The sequence below is a fragment of the Lissotriton vulgaris genome, chromosome 9 (assembly GCF_964263255.1).
Source record: "Lissotriton vulgaris chromosome 9, aLisVul1.2, whole genome shotgun sequence".
Lineage (NCBI taxonomy): Eukaryota > Metazoa > Chordata > Amphibia > Caudata > Salamandridae > Lissotriton > Lissotriton vulgaris.
Genome location: NC_141697.1, coordinates 526854007 through 526874471, shown reverse-complemented (window position 1 = coordinate 526874471; position 20465 = coordinate 526854007). Strand labels below are relative to the sequence as shown.

Below are 20465 nucleotides of genomic sequence, written 5' to 3'. Positions count from 1 at the left end.
GCGTCGGGGTCTCCGCTGACGAGCCAGGAGCCGGAAAGAAGGAGTTGCTGGCCGGCGACCAGTGCTGAATAGTTCGTAGAGATCCAAGCCTGGATCGGAGATTGATGAAACCTGAAAGCAGAGGGGACCAAGTTCGTACTACTAGCCAGTAGTCAGAGGGTACCAGGAAGGCACCGGTTGGCCGTCACCTCGACCAGGTGAGTGGGCGACGCTAGGCTCTGCAGTCTCACGGACCAGGAGGCGTTGTCGGCGACCACGGTGGAGGTGCGAGCTGTCCCACGAAGGATGATGCTGTCGGCGTCGCTGGGCCCAGGATGGGGCAACAAGCCTTGGCAGACCTCAGGGCCACGTGGAGGGCCTAAGATGGCGTCTTGAGTGGACCAGGAGGGTCCGGGGTGCTTCTCGCAAAGTGGAAGCAAGGGCCAGTCTGGAGCAACCAGACCAGCAGTGTTGATTGTCGGATGTCGTCACAGAAGGGCACAAGCCAGCGGCTAGTGACCAGACAACGTGCTGAGCAGCGAGCAGAAGGGCCCCACGCAGATCGTGGAGATGCTGGGAGACTGCACTTCGGTGCTGGAGCGGCTCAGGGTCGGGGCTTCTCGGACCCCAGAGCACTCACCAGAGAGTTACCTCGATGGTCGTGCTGGTTTTAAGAGCGTGCAGGTTCTGATGATGGCCGGTCCCTCGAGGTCTCGTCGCACCCACAGATCACAGCTGGGCTGATGACGTGGGTAGAGGTCAGAGGTGCCAGGGAAGCCGGTTCTCGTCGAGCTGGGCCGTCGGATTCCTTGAGGAAGGACTTACAGCAAACCGCAGAGTTCTTAGTTGGTGCCCGCTGATGCAGGGTGACTACTCCTTAGTCACAAGGGAGAAATCTTGAGAAGCGTCTTGAATGTCCTTTCGTAGAAAGTAGTTCTTGAATCAAAGATGATCTAATTTGGAAGGGTCCCCGCTCCGGTCTTTATTCTAAAGAAAGGGGTGGGTACATGACTAGGTCCTGCCCTAAGGGTGGGACCAGGAAGGGGGGTAGTTACGCCCCTCTCCCCTGCCGGACTTTCCCCAGGCCAGGGCTGTCGCCCCTGGAACTGGTTCTAACCGGCAGATGCGTAGTGAGCACCGGGGTGCCACTCCGCAGTCACCTTCTCGCCAAAAGCCCTACCTACCCAGAATACACAAACCCTGTCTGGGACGGTGCGAACACCGCCCTCGACAGGAAACCCTTTGTCCAAGTGCTCCTCGCTGGAAGGACTCCCAGCAGCAGGAGGTCAGACTCGTGTCTGTGGTGGCAGCATCCAGTTTGTGGAGCTGAGGCTTCAGTTAACTTTAACCGGGGTTCACAGTTACGCACATGTCGTGTCCCTCTAGAAGGGTGGGATGCTAACCTCATCGCCAGCATTGGTGAGAGGGCAGCACCCCGATTCGTATGACACCTTACTCGACATGCCTTGATAACGCGACACCGGAGTTACCGACATGGTACGCGTTATCATGGAACAGCTATTGGGTCTTGATTCCGCAAGCTGCAACCGGGCTCGGCTCGGACCTGAACCTAGCTCACACGAGCCCACGCACTCTGCCTTCAGGATCGTTAAGGCCTGCCATAGGAGTGACTGATAGGAACTCGGGTGTCCATTGTAGGGTTAGATATAGAGCTACTATACCTAAAGCGAAGGGTGGTTACACGTCTTCGCCCCAGCTGTCGTGCAGCCAGTTGTGTCAAATTTAGGAGGCCAGCCAGGGGTGGCATAATACGTGCTTCAGCCCCTGGCGGCCCTGGGTACACCTATGCCCTGCGTTACGGGGTCTGATAAGGTGGCCCAGCACCAATTGGTAAATGCACCTAGGGTACATATCGTAATTTAGAAAGAGAACAGCCAGGCTGTGGGTCTGATTAGCAGGCCCACATCCAGAGAAAGTCGTAAACCAGTGAAACAAAAGCAAAAAATCTGGGTGATCATAGGATTGCAGACCCTACTCTCCTACATGACCCCCCCCCAAACGTCGGAACACTAAGCTAACCTTGACCAGGTGAGTCTTCTTGTTCTAAGTGGAAATATCTGGAGAGCCCATCGGCATTGCCATGATCAGTACCAGGTCTATGTTCCACTGTAAAGTCCATCCCCTGTAGGGAAATGGACCACCTAAGCAGTTTGGGGTTTTCACCCTTCATCTGATTTAGCCACAAGAGGGGCTTATGGTCGGTCTGAATCTTGAAGTGGGTGCCAAACAAGTATGGCCTCAGCTTCTTCAGGGCCCAAACCACAGCAAAGGCCTCCCTCTCAATAGCTGACCAATTCTTCTCTCTAGGGGTCAGCCTTCTGCTTATAAAAGCAATGGGCTGGTCTTGGCCATCAAAATTCAGTTGAGAAAGAACAGCTCCCACACCCAACTCAGAAGCATCTGTTTGGACAATGAATGGTTTGGAGTAGTCCGGACTCTTGAGGATAGGCGCCGTGCACATGGCCTGTTTTAGGTCATCGAATGCTTTTTGACAGCTCGCTGTCCACTGAACCTTTTTTGGCATTTTCTTACTTGTCAGTTCGTTTAATGGTGTCACAATGGAACCATAGTTCCTGACAAACTTCCTATAGTAACCAGTCAGGCCCAAGAAAGCTCGAACCTGAGTCTGGGTGGTTGGAGGAGCCCAGTCCCTGATTGACTGTATCTTGCTCTCCAGTGGCTGAACCTGACCTCCACCTACAAGGTGGCCCAGGTATACAACCTGTGTCTGCCCTATCTGGCACTTGGTGGCCTTGATAGTGAGACCTGCTGCTTGCAGTGCCTCTAACGTCTTCCGCAGGTGGACCAGGTGATCCTCCCAGGTGGAGCTAAAGACAGCGATATCGACGAGATACGCCGCACAGAAGTCATCCAGCCCAGTAAGGACTTGATTCACCAACCGTTGGAAGGTGGCAGGTGCATTTTTCAGACCAAAGGGCATTACCACGAACTGATAATGCCCACCAGGGGTTGAAAATGCGGTTTTAGGCTTGGCGTCCTCAGCTAACCTGATTTGCCAATACCCAGCTGTCAGGTCAAACGTACTTAAGTAGTTGGCCGAAGCCAATCTATCGATAAGCTCGTCTGCCCTTGGTATTGGGTGGGCGTCAGTCTTAGTGACTGCATTGAGACCCCTGTAGTCTACGCAAAACCTCATCTCCCTCTTACCACCCTGGGTGTGAGGTTTCGGCACTAGAACTACGGGACTAGCCCAAAGGCTATCCGAGGGTTCAATGACTCCCAGCTCCAACATTTTCTGCACTTCACTCTTGATGCAGTCTCTAACGTGATCAGGCTGCCTGTAGATTTTACTCTTGACGGGCAAGCTGTCACCAGTGTCAACCTCATGGGTGCACCAATCGGTCTGACTGGGTGTTAGAGAAAACATATGTCTGAACGACTGAAGAACCTGTTTACAGTCGCTCTGTTGATGTTCGGAGAGGCTGCCACAAAAGACAACACCATCTACCGAGCCATCGTCAGGGTTCTGAGTGAGCAGGTCGGGGAGAGGGTCACTCTCCTCTTCCTGTCCCTCATCTAGGGCCATGAGCAAACTCATGTCTTTCCTGTCGACATATGCTTTTAGCCTGTTGACATGAAGCACCCTGTGGGGGCTCCGGGGAGTTCCCAGGTCGACCAGGTAGGTGACCTCTCCCTTTTTCTCCAGGATGGTGTAGGGCCCGGACCATTTGTCCTTGAGTGCTGCTGGGGCCACTGGCTCCAACACCCACACCTTCTGTCCGGGCTGGTAAACAGTCAAGACAGCCTTTTGGTCATGCCAAGCTTTTTGGAGTTCTTGGCTGGCCTTAAGGTTTTCAGATGCCTTTTCCATGTATTCAGCCATCCGCGAGCGGAGGCCAAGCACATAGTCCACTATGTTGGCTGCAGGCTTTTTGAGAGGTTTCTCCCATCCTTCCTTCACCAAACACAGGGGTCCCCTTACAGGATGCCCGTACAAAAGTTCAAAAGGGCTGTAACCAACCCCCTTCTGCGGGACTTCTCTGTAGGCGAACAAGAGGCAGGGGATCAGGACGTCCCATCTACGCCGAAGCTTTTCCGGTAGTCCATGAATCATCCCTTTTAGGGTCCTGTTGAATCTCTCAACAAGCCCATTGCATTGTGGATGATAGGGTGTAGTGAACTTGTAGTTAACACCACATTCCTTCCACATAGCAGTTAAGTAGCTCGACATAAAGTTTGCACCTCTGTCGGAGACGACCTCTTTAGGGAAGCCCACTCTGGAGAACACTCCAACTAGGGCTCTGGCCACAACAGGTGCTGTAGTGGTCCTAAGGGGAATAGCTTCAGGATACCTGGTGGCATGATCCACTACCACCAGTATAAACTTGTGCCCTGATGCTGTAGGTGGTTCCATGGGACCGACGATGTCGATCCCCACCCGTTCAAAGGGCACCCCCACCACAGGCATTGGTATAAGGGGGGCCTTTGTCGTGCCACCTGACTTACCACTGGCTTGGCAAGTGACACAGGAGTGGCAAAACTCCTTGGTATCTTCGTTCATATGAGGCCAGTGAAAGTGTGAGACAAGCCTGTCCCACGTTTTCGTCTGGCCTAAGTGACCTGCTAAGGGAATCTCGTGGGCCAAGGTAAGTAGGAAACCACGCTGCGACAAGGGTACAACCAGCCTCCTGGTCATGCCAGGCTTGGGGTCTCTTGACTCAGTGTACAGGAGTCCATCTTCCCAGTATACCTTGTGGGTACCTGTGGCGTTCCCAGCAGCCTCAGCAGCAGCCTGCTGTCTGAGGGGTTCAAGAGAAGGGCAGTCTAACTGGTCCTTCCCCAGGTCTTCCCTTGAGGGTCCCCCTGAACCCAAGAATTCAACTTGATCAAGTTCGAATTCCCTAGGCTCAGTTTCCCTCAATTCCTGTAGGTCAGCCTCCTCTGAGACTTGATCCTCGACCTGGGGCAAGGGGGAAGGCGCAGCCTTAACCCTACTGCTCTTTTTCTTGGGAGGTGTCTGGTCCGTTGTTCCAGGATCCAGCACCTGTTCAGTGGGGCATTTCCTGACCTGTGACCTAGTCACAGCGAACACATGTGCTGGCAAACCTAACATTTCCATGTGAGTCCGGTGCTCCACTTCTGACCATTGTGACGACTCCAAATCATTGCCCAACAAACAATCCACTGGGAGGTCTGGACTAACTACAACCTTCTTTTGGCCAGTTACCCCTCCCCAGGAGAAAGCTACAATTGCCATACTGTGATTGGTAGTGACATTGCTTGCATTGGTCACCAGGAATTCTGTACCTGGCATGATCTGTCCAGGGTCCACAAAGTTAGGCGTCACCATGGTGACGCTGGCACAAGTGTCCCTATAGGCCTGAGCCATCTTTCCATTTATGAAAGGCGTCTGTCGGTATTTGCCCAAAGTATTGGGGCTTACATCAGGGGATACGTCCGCGTCCCCTGTACTGACAAGGACAGCCTGAGTGAGTGTGCCAACTAAGTTGTCACGCCCCTCAGAACCCAGGGTTAACCCTACTAAACCCTTGGGAGGCGCACTACCACTGCTGACTGTACTAGGGGGCACAGGTGCCTTAGGGGCTGCAGTGGCAGGAGTCTGCCCTCCTCCTTTCTTGGTGCACTCACTAAACCAGTGAGATTTACTTTTACAGTACTGGCACCATCTTTTGGATTGGCCTTCTTTCTTCTTTTGGGGAGCCTGACCCCCACCCTCTTTGGGTTGTTGGGGACCTGTCGAAGACTTCTGGTCATTTTGTTCCCCCTTAGAATCTTTACCCTTCTGGTCTGTTTTCTTCTGACCACCTTGATTCTGGCCCTGGTTCTGTTTAACTCTTGTACGAACCCATCTGTCTGCCTTCTTTCCCAATTCTTGGGGAGAGGTCAGATCCGAGTCGACAAGATGCTGATGCAACAACTGGTTCTGACAATTGTTTAAAATTTGTTCTCTCATCATCAAATTATACAATCCTTGATAATCAGTAACCTTACTGCCCAGCAACCAGCCCTCAAAAGCCTTAGTGGCACAATCGACAAAATCAGACCAATCTTGAGACTGCGTTTTCTGGGTATCCCTGAACAGCACCCTGTACTGCTCAGTGGTTAGGCCGAACCCTTCAACGAGTGTATTTTTCAAGATGTGGTAATTGTTAGCATCCTCCACCCTTGTGGTGAGGAGCTTGTCTCTTCCTTTTCCTTCAAAGGAGAGCCACAAGATAGCTGCCCACTGACTCTGGGGAACACCCTGCACAGTGCAGGCCCTCTCCAAAGCAGTAATCCATTTGTGGATGTCGTCCCCTTGTTTAAAGGGGGCACTATCTTACCAAGGTGTTTCGTATCGAAACTCTTTTCCCTATTACTAGGTACATTGCTGCCACCAGTGGGGACTGCCCCACTTAACTGTTGCTCTCTAGCAAAGGCAAGCCTTTCTTTGGCCAGGGCAAGTTCTTCCCTTTCAATCCTTAGATTGGCTGCCCTTTCCTTAGCTTCGTACACTCTCCTCTGAGGGGACGTCATCCCTCTCCGAGAAGAGTTGTGAGAGCCATTGGTTTGAAGGGATCTGCCAGAGTCTCTTGACAGAGATCGGGCTCGTCCATTCCCAATGTTAAGCTGACCTGATAGTGGCCCCAGGGGTCCCCCAGTCCCGCTATCATGTTTGCTTAAGTTGGACCTGCTTAGTCTGACGACTTCTACCTGTCCCTTATCTGCCTCATCCCCAGAGAGATCCTCATCCTCATCCTCCTCCACATCTTCGTTCTCAGTGGCGAGGTGGATGAGGTCAGGATCGTCTCGGGTTCCCTCGAGGGGAGGCATGTCTCCTTCTGGATTAGAAGAGCTACGAAGTTTCTCAGCTCTTCTGGCATCATAAGTCTCCAAGAGACCAATCAGAAAGGACGTCGTGGGGTTAGACCCCTGCTGAATCTTCCTGGAGTGACACAGTCGTCTTAACTCCTTGAAGCTCAGCACAGTATATCCTGAAGGGATGACCTGTGGAGGGTCAACTGACACAAGGGGAGACCCAGAGTTTCCTCCTTTGTCCGACATACTGTTTCTAGTGTGGTGTAAGTGATGCACCTACCTACACTACGTGTTTACCTACTGTACCCTTGCTAAGAGTTGTAGCCAAGGTGTGCTAAGCCTTGAGGAGCTACAACAGCTGGTTCAGTAGAACTCAGAGTATTCTAAGCTTTTAGTTATATGTACTAACAGTACTTGTGCGATCTTTCAACAAGATATTCTTTAGGATACGTGTGGTAAAACAACAGCAAGCTCAAATCCCAACCGCTGCTCACCAATGTGAGAAGTTGGCCCGATATGCAACGTTCGCTATTCTAGCGACAGCTATGTATCGTTCCAACGACCCTTATAGTGTTTGGTTGTAAGTCAACCTGTAGACCAGCTATCCTAGTAGCGTGGATACGAGCAGTCTAAGGCTAAAGACTCGAGAGGGCGCGTTAAGCCAGCTGTTTACCACACATGTACCCCTTGAACACCCAGTGAAAGGACACCACACCAGTGTTATGAAAATAAACAGTATATTTATTAAGAATCACAACAGCCCTGTACTCTTTATGAGGACAGGGTACTAAGCACGAACCAAATCTCTTTAGCAAATACTTCAAGTGCACAATTTAAAAACGAGTGTCCGAGGACACGGAAAGATTAAGGTCTCGGGCGGACCCGATAAGGCAAGTCGGAAGCGAGGGACTCAGGACCCTAGAGTAAGGAGGCTATGCAGGCACCGAAATGCCGAGTTACCTAGCCACGAGGGCTGTGGCTGCACAAGTCTTACAGGCGTCGGGGTCTCCGCTGACGAGCCAGGAGCCGGAAAGAAGGAGTTGCTGGCCGGCGACCAGTGCTGAATAGTTCGTAGAGATCCAAGCCTGGATCGGAGATTGATGAAACCTGAAAGCACAGGGGACCAAGTTCGTACTACTAGCCAGTAGTCAGAGGGTACCAGGAAGGCACCGGTTGGCCGTCACCTCGACCAGGTGAGTGGGCGACGCTAGGCTCTGCAGTCTCACGGACCAGGAGGCGTTGTCGGCGACCACGGTGGAGGTGCGAGCTGTCCCACGAAGGATGATGCTGTCGGCGTCGCTGGGCCCAGGATGGGGCAACAAGCCTTGGCAGACCTCAGGGCCACGTGGAGGGCCTAAGATGGCGTCTTGAGTGGACCAGGAGGGTCCGGGGTGCTTCTCGCAAAGTGGAAGCAAGGGCCAGTCTGGAGCAACCAGACCAGCAGTGTTGATTGTCGGATGTCGTCACAGAAGGGCACAAGCCAGCGGCTAGTGACCAGACAACGTGCTGAGCAGCGAGCAGAAGGGCCCCACGCAGATCGTGGAGATGCTGGGAGACTGCACTTCGGTGCTGGAGCGGCTCAGGGTCGGGGCTTCTCGGACCCCAGAGCACTCACCAGAGAGTTACCTCGATGGTCGTGCTGGTTTTAAGAGCGTGCAGGTTCTGATGATGGCCGGTCCCTCGAGGTCTCGTCGCACCCACAGATCACAGCTGGGCTGATGACGTGGGTAGAGGTCAGAGGTGCCAGGGAAGCCGGTTCTCGTCGAGCTGGGCCGTCGGATTCCTTGAGGAAGGACTTACAGCAAACCGCAGAGTTCTTAGTTGGTGCCCGCTGATGCAGGGTGACTACTCCTTAGTCACAAGGGAGAAATCTTGAGAAGCGTCTTGAATGTCCTTTCGTAGAAAGTAGTTCTTGAATCAAAGATGATCTAATTTGGAAGGGTCCCCGCTCCGGTCTTTATTCTAAAGAAAGGGGTGGGTACATGACTAGGTCCTGCCCTAAGGGTGGGACCAGGAAGGGGGGTAGTTACGCCCCTCTCCCCTGCCGGACTTTCCCCAGGCCAGGGCTGTCGCCCCTGGAACTGGTTCTAACCGGCAGATGCGTAGTGAGCACCGGGGTGCCACTCCGCAGTCACCTTCTCGCCAAAAGCCCTACCTACCCAGAATACACAAACCCTGTCTGGGACGGTGCGAACACCGCCCTCGACAGGAAACCCTTTGTCCAAGTGCTCCTCGCTGGAAGGACTCCCAGCAGCAGGAGGTCAGACTCGTGTCTGTGGTGGCAGCATCCAGTTTGTGGAGCTGAGGCTTCAGTTAACTTTAACCGGGGTTCACAGTTACGCACATGTCGTGTCCCTCTAGAAGGGTGGGATGCTAACCTCATCGCCAGCATTGGTGAGAGGGCAGCACCCCGATTCGTATGACACCTTACTCGACATGCCTTGATAACGCGACACCGGAGTTACCGACATGGTACGCGTTATCATGGAACAGCTATTGGGTCTTGATTCCGCAAGCTGCAACCGGGCTCGGCTCGGACCTGAACCTAGCTCACACGAGCCCACGCACTCTGCCTTCAGGATCGTTAAGGCCTGCCATAGGAGTGACTGATAGGAACTCGGGTGTCCATTGTAGGGTTAGATATAGAGCTACTATACCTAAAGCGAAGGGTGGTTACACGTCTTCGCCCCAGCTGTCGTGCAGCCAGTTGTGTCAAATTTAGGAGGCCAGCCAGGGGTGGCATAATACGTGCTTCAGCCCCTGGCGGCCCTGGGTACACCTATGCCCTGCGTTACGGGGTCTGATAAGGTGGCCCAGCACCAATTGGTAAATGCACCTAGGGTACATATCGTAATTTAGAAAGAGAACAGCCAGGCTGTGGGTCTGATTAGCAAGCCCACAGCCAGAGAAAGTCGTAAACCAGTGAAACAAAAGCAAAAAATCTGGGTGATCATAGGATTGCAGACCCTACTCTCCTACAAAAAGTATAAAGATTGTTTCCTGTGACAAAAAAAGGAACATTGCTGCAGACCTGATAGTTGGAAAAAAGGTAATGACTTGGCTATGCACCCATAGTAAGCTGCACTCACTTAAGTCCGCCCGCCACCCTAGCAGTGCTGGGACCGGCCACCAGTGGTGTGGCGGTCCCGCATCACCAATTAGGATGCGACCGCCAGGATGGCGGCCGCATCCTGCATATTCAACATTGCGGCGGGCAATGCTGTGAGCAGCACCCGCCCCAATGTAGAAAATGTAGAAAATGCATGGCGTGCATTGGCATGTACAACATGACAGGCACCGCGAGGTGCCTGCCACCTTGTGCATGTCAATGTAGGGGGTACCATGGGTACCCCCCAAGTGCAGCCCCCAACCTCCCTACCCCTGGGCGCCCCCAACGGGCCCCAAAAACCGATTACTGCATGACTTTCCATGGCGGAGTTTCGGGCATGGAAAGGCATATCACCTCCCACATCACAATAGGCCACCCCAAAGCACACCCACGGACCATTCTCATGCCAAAACTGCAGCTTCACCAGCAAGCGTACACAAGCACACCCTGCCCCCCCCCCCCCACCAAGGCAGGCAACAACCACCTGAAATGCATACTGCTCAACACCCGCTCCATCCACAGGCACGCCATCAAACTCTGGGACCTGCTCAACTCATCCTCCCCAGACGTCGCGTTCCTGACGGAGACTTGGATGAACACCTCATTGGCACCCGACATTGCCATAGCCATCCCGGATGGCTACAAGTTCACCCACAGGGACCGCACCAACAGACTGGGAGGAGGAATCGCCATCGTCCACAGAAATACCCACAGAATCTCAACCAACACAAAGGACACCATCAGTACCGCCGAACACCTGCACTTCAAGATCCACATCGATCCCAACCACCCTCAGAGGAACCCTCGTGTACAGACCCCCCGGACCGTGGCACAGTTCATCGACTACATCACAGACAACGTCAGCTCTCACACCCTAGCCTCCACAGACTACATCCTCCTCGGAGACCTCAACTTCCACCTCGAGAAAACCAATAACAGCACCTCCACCACACTACTGGGCAACCTTGCCAACCTCGGCCTCAAACAGCTCATCACAACACCAACCCACTCCGCCAGACACATGCTCGACCCCATTTTCTCCGCCAGCAGCCAGGTCTCTGTCAGCCACACCACCGAACTCCACTGGACCAACCATCACTGCGCCCACTTCTCCTTCATAAAAACTACTGCACACAACCACCAGCAAAGAATCCCCCACCGCAACTGGAACAAGGCCACCGGAGACAGCTAACCACAAACCTCGCCCAAAACCCACCATCCGACCACACCGACACCGACACAGCCTCCCGCAACCTCAGGTAATGGATCAACGATTGTGCCAACACTCTCGCCCCAATCAAGAACCCCTCAAACAGATGAACTGTCAGAAGAGCCATCTGGTTCACCGCCGATCTCCAGATATCTAAGCAGACTTGCAGAAGACTAGAGAAGAAATGGCGCCACGAGAAAATACCGGACAGCCAGGCAGCCCTCAAGAACACCAGCCGCAGGCAACATCAAATCATCTGAACGGCCAAAAGGTCCTCTTTCAAGGAACGCATTGACAACAATGCTCACAACAGCAAAGAGCTCTTCAACATCGTAAAGAAACTCGCCAACCCCAGCTCCAGCTCCAACAACATCCCGCCGTCACAAGACCTCCGCGACTCTCTGGCAACCTTCTTCCATCGCAAGATCACAGACATCCACGACAGCTTTGACTCCAAGACCTCTCCAACAGCCGACGACGACCCAGACCCAGCGCCCCCCAGTCACACCGGCTGCCTGACCTCCTGCAACCACACAAACAACAAAGACACCATCATGACCATGAACACCATCCACTCTGGCTCACCATCTGACCCCTGCCCTCACCACATCTTCATCAACGAGAGCTCCATCATCACACCCCAACTCCATAAGATCTTCAACAGCACATTCAAGACTGCCACCTTCCAGAAAGCTGGAAACATGCAGAGATCAACGCCCTGCTCAAGAAACCCAAGGCAGATCCAAAGGACCTCAAGAACTTCCGGCCCATCTCCCTGCTCTCGGCGAAAGTTATCAAGAAGATAGTCAACAGACAACTGACCCAATTCTTCAAAGAAAACAACACCTTGGACTCATCCCAATCCGGATTCCGCAGCAACCACAGCACCAAAACTGCCCTCATCGCCGCCACCGACGACATCAGGGCCCTAATGGACAGCGGTGAAATTGCTGCCCTAATTTTCCTGGACCTCTCAGCCGCCTTCGACACCGTCTGCCCCCACACCCTTCGCACACGCCTCTACAATGCAGAGTTACACGACAAAGCCCTGGACTGGATCACTTCCTTCCTCACCGACAGAACCTAGAGAGTCCGCCTCCCTCCATTCCGTTCTGAAACAACCAAGATCACCTGCATCGTACCCCAAGGATCATCCCTCAGCCCGACCCTCATCAATGTCTACATACCACCACTCGCCAACATCGTCCGATCAACGACGTCAACATAGTTTCATACGCCGGCGACACCCAGCTAATCCTCTCCCTCACCAAAGCCCCCACCACCGCCAAAACCAACTTCCACGAAGGGATGAAGGCCGTCGCCGAGTGGATGAAGAGCAGCCACCTGAAACTGAACTCGGACAAGACAGGGGTCCTCATCCTCGGCTCCACCCCCTCCGCCTGGGACGACTCCTGGTGGCAGGCCTCGCTGGGAACTACACCGACACCCACCGACCACGCACGCAACCTGGGGTTCATCCTGGACTCCTCTCTGTCAATGACCCAACAAGTCAACGCCGTCTGTTCCTCCTGTTTTACCACCCTACGCATACTTTGCAAGATCTACAGATGGATCGCGACCGGAACTAGAAGAACAGTCACCTAGGCCCTCGTCACCAGCAAGCTGGACTACGGCAACGCCCTCTACGCATGAACCATGGCCAAACTCCAGAAGAGACTCCAATGCACACAGAACGCCACCGCACGCCTCATCCTTAACATCCCCCGCCACAGCCACATCACCGCCCACCTGAGGGACCTGCACTGGCTCCCCGTCAACAAGAGGATCACCTTCAAGCTCCTCACCTACGCTCAAAAGGCACTCCACAACACTGGGCCAGCATACCTCAACGACCGACTCGACTTCTACACCCCGAACGGCCAGCTCAGCTCCGCTCACCTCGCCCTCACCACCGTCCCACGCATCCGCAGAGTGACCGCTGGCGGCTGATCATTCTCCGACCTCGCTGCTAAGAAATGGAACACCCTCCCCACCCACCTACTACAGACCCAGGACCTCCTGACCTTCAGGAGACTCCTCAAGACCTGGCTGTTCGATCAGTAGGTGCTCCCCCCCTCAGCGCCTTGAGACCCTCACGGGTGAGTAGCACGCTTTACAAGTGATTGATTGATTGATTGATAATATGGATGGCGGTGGCTGCAAGGCATCACCACCATATTATAGGCCTTTTCCGCCTGGTAGGTAATCATGACGATTGCCTACCGGCGGAAAAACGGCGGACGGTCTTTACGTCCGCCGCGGTAGCCCCCGCCTTCCTAACGTGGCAGGGGGTAAAAGGACGTCCGACGGGGGGTTTTGGCGGGCAATCCGCCCGCCGTGCTAATAGGCCCCTATGTCCTTACAGAATGTCTAATAATTGATACTTCTTTCAGGTAAAATTTCTATCGTAGGAACACTTCAAGCTCTTCTGCGATGCGAGGGGACTTGAAATTAAGACAGCAAAAACTAGGATCACGCTCCTAAACCCTCACAAATCTTTTAAGGGTGATCTTTTTCTAAATGACGTCCCACTGGAGAGAGTCAGCTCCTTTGACTATCTGGGAGTAAAACGGATATGGCCTGAAACCACCATCTTAACAAAACCTTACTCAAAACTTCCCAGGCGACTGGGGTCCTGCGTAAAGAATACCGCCTCTCCTACACTAAGCCTGTTGCCCGAGCATTCAAATTGTACAGTTGCAAGGCCGAGCGCAGTACCCTTTATGGTGCTGAGCTTTGGGGGATGGCAAAAACCAATAATTTGGTATCCCTGGAGAACAGGTTCCTTAAAAATGTGGTTTCTCTCCCACAGAGTACCCCTATATGCCCATTATTGCTAGATATGGGTATCAAACCCATAAGCGACTTAGTGAAGCTCCGACATCTATTGTTCTAGTATCGGCTGGTATCCACCCCACAATTATCACTGTATGCTGCTGCCTTCCAAGACATTTGCACCCTGGATTCCATGCATAAAATTGGTTGGATAAAACACGTTAAAACCCTCTTGTCACACATAGGTTTAGAGGGACACAATATCGGCTCTCCACCACCCCTCACTAAAAGTCAGATAAAAATCCCTTATTGTGAAGGGGTTGAGCACTGTGCCGTTTTAGCCGGCAATCGAAGGCAACTGACCGAGGAATTTAAGGATATTAAGTGCAACCCCACCCTTGAAAGTTACCTCGATATTATTAAAGTGCCGACCAATAGAAAATTATATATTCCGTTTAGATTCGGCAGTCTGCCCATTAATTTATTTACAAATCTTTGGCTGTCTAACAAAGTATTATCAACGAGCTGTCCCTGCTGTCCCTCTCCACAAGAATCTATTGCTCACTTCCTTTTTGCATGCAAAGCATACACTAAAGCCAGGAGTAGATGTCTCTCTCCAGTTTTCAGAGAACTTGGCACTCGAGATCACAGAGAGGCTCTGCGTATACTAAAATCTGACGCAAGACCTCTATTTGTGTGTGCTATTGCAAAATACCTGGGAATTGCATGGGCAATCAGAAGAAAGGTGGTGAATCCGTACCAGCCTAACCTATGACCAGCATTTGTGTCTGAAATTCCTATTAAAATATTGCTGCCATATCGGATAGCAAATTTGAAAGAGCAAGCAATATTGCTTAGTATTCTTTTAAGTTTTTTACCGTTTTGCAACAAATGCTTAAAATATTTCAATGCTTGTATTGCATAGACAGATGACTGGTCAATCTCCTTGATACATTCATCATTCCACCAGAACTTGGCTTAAACAGAATATGTATCTGCAAGTCTGCCTATATTTTAGCATCGGGATGGTTTGCATTTATGAGGACATTAAGATGTATATACCTCCTGTAGTTTAATTTGATGTCTATTTTTATCCTCGCAAGCTTTTACATTTAATGCTACCTTTTAAAGTTGTACAACTTTTATTATTGAAGCGCATCTTTTGATGTATAACGACATACACGCAACTCATTCTGTGTCTTTTATGGTAATTCTTACCAAATTAAAGATTTAATGATGGTGAAGAACATAAACACGAGGCGATCTTGACCGCATCACACACAATTTCGTGCTATTTTTTTGTTTAAATCCTCCTTGCAACAAAAACGTGCAGGAAGGTCTCCCTCCCTGCACATAAATAAAACTTAAATGCCAGTTTGTAACTTACATGTGTGCTGCTTCATGAAGCACACATATAAGTTACAAAACGGCATTTAAAAAAAAGGTTTGTTTATGTACTGTAAGGGACACCTTCCTGTACATAAACAAACCATGGAATTTTGCTTTTTCCATGTGTGCTGCACAAGGCAGCACACATGGAAGAAGCAGAAGCGATGAGAAATAATGCATTTCTCCTCGTTTCGCCACCTTTAGGAGGTAGTTTGGCGCAACCTCCTATTTCCGCTGCCCTTGTGAATAGGAGGTAGCGTCAAAGTCAGTAGGCATTGCATTGGAACGCCCACCACAACACCCACTGCACTCCCCCTTCACGCTAAAAACAGCGTGAAGGAGGCTCTTTTCACAAGGCAGCGTTAAGCTGCGTTAAGCCACTTAACGTGGCTTAACACTGCCTTGTGAATAGGGCTAAGCCCCTATCGCCACACAACGTCACTGAAAGTGACGCTGTGGTGGCGATGGGGGCTTGAGAATATGCCCCACGTCTAGGTACCCTGGACTCTTCCTGTGTTAATGCAATGCTAACCATCCCAGAAGCCAGTGGCAGTTCTCATTGTAATATTTCATGTTTTCCAGGTGAAGTGTTCTGCTGGTGTTCGGGATGGAGTTGTTGGAAGCACTGATTCTTCTCTCAATATTATGCCTCACCTATTTTGCCTTTTTTTATTGGAAATGGTGGGCAAAGAAATCTCTGTTTCCACCTGGCCCGGTGCCACTGCCTTTCATAGGCAATTTACTGCAAGTCAAAATTAATGACCTAGTCAGTTCACTCATGAAGGTAATGTGCTTTCTGTGCTTCTGTTCTGCAAATGTAATGCAATTAAATGTCACAATGCCATTGGATGCACATGCTCTGTACTTTGCTCAGTCTTGGGTTCGAACTAACACTTCCTCTTTGCAAGGTAACCCTAAATAAGCGGAGAAATTAACATTAAATGGAGGGCGTGGCTCCAGTTTACAAAACCTTAGGTTAGCATGGTAAATGCAAATGAAAAAATATTACCCCAGTTAAGTGTGGCTAATCACTTTCTGGATCAGTCATAAACTATAAAATGGCGTCCCACTCCAGTGATCTTGCTCATCAGATAAGTAAAGTCTGTGATTTTGAGAAAATATATGTATAGCAATAATTTTTAAGTACCTAATTACGAATGCCTTGTATTGGGGGTTAAGATTTATCGCACGTGGTAACCGAGATCACAGAAAAACCTGCCTGTTATGGTATTTACTGAGTATTTGCCCCTGGTATATTTCACCAGGTTTATTTGCGAGAAATTGCTGGAATGTAGCGATTGCCAAAAAATCATGTTTCCGATCTTCATGTTTGTGCAAGGATAGGAAAAAGGGGCAGCTCAATACAAGGACCCTAGACTTTCTACAAACAATCCCCAATTAACAATTATTTACAGTCCTATATGCCTTGTAATCATTTTGGAAAAAAAAAATTCCAAGCAAATAAGTTCCTTTGTCCAGTGCAACTGCAAGACTGCTACCCAGGGCTCAAGACCTAAAAAAGAAGTGGGGGTTTAGCCTAGTTAGGCAGTATGCAGGTGACATCATGACTCACAACATCACAATGCGTGAAATCTCGGCGCACAACATCACGGCGCATGGCATCACGCATGGCATCACACATGGCATCACAGGAATCGACATCATAGAAAGTGGCATCACAAGCCACGACTTTACAGGAAGTGGCATCACAATAAGTGACATCAGGTCTAAAGCCCTCACATATATGTTTAGCAGGTCTATCACGTGTACATTTGAGCGCATTGCAATGATTATAGCAAACTGAGCTATGGAAGATGATATGTGACTTCTACACCTTGCATTCGCCCAGTTTTATATAACACATCCTGTTCATTCATTAACAAACTTATATAATTTATTGTACATGTAATATGCATGTGTTGATGTAAAGCGCTCTGACACCCTGCATTGGCATGAGCAGGGCTATACAAGAAAAAATATTTCAACTCAGGGAAGTAAGCGCTATATAAATGACATTTGCTTTGTGTAAGTACTGGGAAAGACCAACACATCTGACCTTCTTACAGTGCATGCATATCTCCTAAACAGGAACTGAACAAAGTGAAAAGCTGCCTCTCTTAAGTATGTGTGAAGTGCTAACAAGGTGTGAGCCTTTGTTTCCCCTCCGCTTCATTTGCATCAGGTGTGAGGCTCCTGACTTATCCCAGCCAGGAGACACGAACAAAAGGAATCCTGACAACCCCTCGAATTCCACCTATTTTATGGACCCAGCAGGAGTGTATAAAAAGAAAGCCCCGTCCCTGCCTGCATATTGGTGCCTGTTGCAGATGGAAAGCAGACCAAGCGCAGGTGCTGCTGAAAGTGTCCCGGTGTTTGGAAATTACACCTGGACAAGATCAGCACATTATTCATTGGGGCCAAAATTCTTGGCAGGGTGGAAAGCGTTCACCCTGTGAAAATAGTTGTTGGACCCTGTCCACCCATGGATACCCAAGACTTGTGCCTGCTGCTAACCATGAGCGCGTTCTGGCTCTGGGTTTGACTCAGATTTATTTATTTAGCAGAATGCCCTTAAGAAACTTTAGGTAGTCGTAGCCGGCATGACTCGCGGGTTGGGGTGCGGGGGTTGGACAGGGGGATCATTTTAATAAAAAAAAAAAAAAAACTACCTTCGGCTGTCAGATCCCACGTCGCGTCATCCTGCCAGGAAGTAGCCACAGGCAGCCGCAGGCAGCCGCCCTCTCCTAATCTAATCACAAGGCTGCAATGGCGGCGTTGTGATTGACTGGGCTGGGACGTCAACTGCACAGGCGTCTATGGGGAGGCTGTTTACTCCATGCAGGCTTTATGCAGCCTACATGGAGAAAGCAGGAGAGTGTGCATGACTGGTTTGGTTGGCCCTGGCACTGACCAAACAGTTAGCGCCTACAACATTGGGCTAGCCTCTCCTCCACAAAACCAAACCCTTTTCTCGCAGTGTGCGAAGAAGAACCATAAAATGGTATTTTTACCATTTTATGTTTCAGCTTCTCCCAGTGCGAGAAAGCAGTGGGGCGACGCTCCTCCACCCACATGGGGGAGCCATGTGGTCATTTCCTAAATAAAGGTGACTAGGGAGGGTGTTTTACAACCAAGATGCTGAGTAGGAGTAAGCTCATCTTCCCAATCGGGTACAGAAAATCCGAGGAATATCAAATACAGAGGCATCCTCGTAGCGAAGAGTTTTTTTGCAAATGTGAAACTTAACTAGATCAAATAAAAGCAGATGCAAGGTTATAGTAATCTCTATGAATAATTCAGAGAGCTTTAACATGCAAGTGTCAATGAAGACTTTTTAGTCTGTTTTTGACTTTTACTAAAAACCCAGGGCTTCATTTGTGAGGTTTTGCCATCGGGAAGTGAAGCAGGCACTCCTGCTTCGTTGCCCTACTGCAAAAGAAAAGGGCAGGAATGCATCGCATCCATCAGATACGGTGCATTCCTGTCCTTTTCCTCTGTGACAGCACACAATGGGCTGCCGTGAGCCATTACAGGCACCTTTGCACCATTGTGCAAGGGTGCCTGCATTGCGGGGATGATTTTTTTTGTGCAGGAAGGGAAAACTGCATGCACAAAAACAATCGCAAGAGGCTTTTTCCTCTTTATATGTGTGCCTCAGAATGCAGCACACATAGAAAAAGGAAAACAAGATGAAATAAAGATATTTCTTCTAGTTGGGGCTCGCTTACGCCTCCCCTGGGGAGGTGTACATTTTTGTCGCTGCCTCAGATTTACGATTTCTCGTAAATCTGGGGCAATGTCAAAAAGCCATGGATATTGCTGAGAACGCCCCCATCAAAACCCTTTGCACACCCCTTTAAATGATAAAAATGTTTTGAAGGGAACAGTATTTACGAGGTATCATTTAGTGGCTTTGTGCTGCATCTTAAATATGGAGCAGGCTCCTGCGCCACGGAACGTCACAACCCTTGGAAAGCAATGAAAGCAAAACAATGGGTCATTAGTTAGTAAGTATGGATGGGTCTGCCTTTGAGCAGTTTTTAACAGTGAAACAACCAGCTTTTCTTTCCAATGTCACAGTAGATCTGCCGGAGAAAAGAAAGCATTCCAAAGTAAAATAAGGTGTGGAGTTATAAGATCCATTACAAGATGAAGTCTCCTGAGTGGGCCAAGCAGCATCCGGAGAACCAGATTTATTAGTATGGAAATGTGTTAATATAGAGTCGCAGGGTGAACTGAGCCCTAAGATGAGTGACTTGTCTTAGACCAAGGTTGGGCAAGCTTCATTGATATTAAAAGTGATATATTTCTTTAATACTCGAAAGGCCACTCTGAAGAATGTGTCTGATATTTTCTTCAGTGATCACCAGCTTTTTGAAATGATCAAGCTTTTAAAATTAGCTTTTCATAATGAAATGTGCTTTGTCGGTATCACACATTATATTTTTTATGCAAATTTGTTCCTGAAATTAATTTGCAAGATACAACCCAGAGACTGGTTTCCGGAAAAAAGTCTCTCAATTAAACCTCAACTTTAACCCTTCTTTTGTTTCTGTCTCACTATACTTTATTTAGGAGAGGTACACACCCACCACAAAAACATTTTACGAACTTTTATACATTTTCCATAATATGAAATGCTGGGATTTCATTAATTACACCTGTGTTAGTAGAATTTCACTCAAGCCTTGTCTGATGACATCATCATCACAACTCATTGTCTGCCACACTCGGGGACCAAGGTTAAAAGTCTTTACATAACGATTGATCCACACCTCAGGATGGCCCTGCAGATCACACTGAATTCAAGGAGGCTTCTTAGATCAACTCACCTTGCAGAAGATCTTTTAGTATCTCAGTGTCCCACTCAGACCTAAGTGATGACTGTTGCTTTCCAAAAGAAGCTTTAGCTTAACATTATTATAGCATGCCCTACAATACCATAACATCTTGTTGGATGATACGACATAATAAATAACACGTGTACAATGTTACTTCTGTGCCCTCCTTTCTAATCAATCGTATTGCTGTTACTCCACAGTATTTTTCTGTGTGTGTACCGGTGTACAGTGCAGTGTCTGGTATTGCACTATGACAAACAACTGAGACACATTTTTCAGAGGCGGATATCCACCTTCTGACTCTAGTCGAACTTCACTTAAAAACATATGTTTTTTTTTATAATGCGTCGTCAAAAAATGC

At 49.9% G+C, this 20465-nt stretch overlaps 1 protein-coding gene across 2 annotated transcripts in view; it reads left to right on the top strand.

Annotated features, from left to right (window-relative positions):
- Nucleotides 1–20465, top strand: part of LOC147690365 (cytochrome P450 2F2-like) — a 533126-nt gene that overhangs the window by 12731 nt on the left and 499930 nt on the right. For both annotated transcript variants that reach the window (XM_086938001.1, XM_086938002.1), the window contains exon 2: nt 15846–16047. In XM_086938001.1, coding sequence (XP_086794127.1) covers nt 15871–16047 — 177 coding nt within the window. In that variant the 5' untranslated portion in view covers nt 15846–15870. The remainder of the gene's footprint in view (nt 1–15845; nt 16048–20465) is intronic.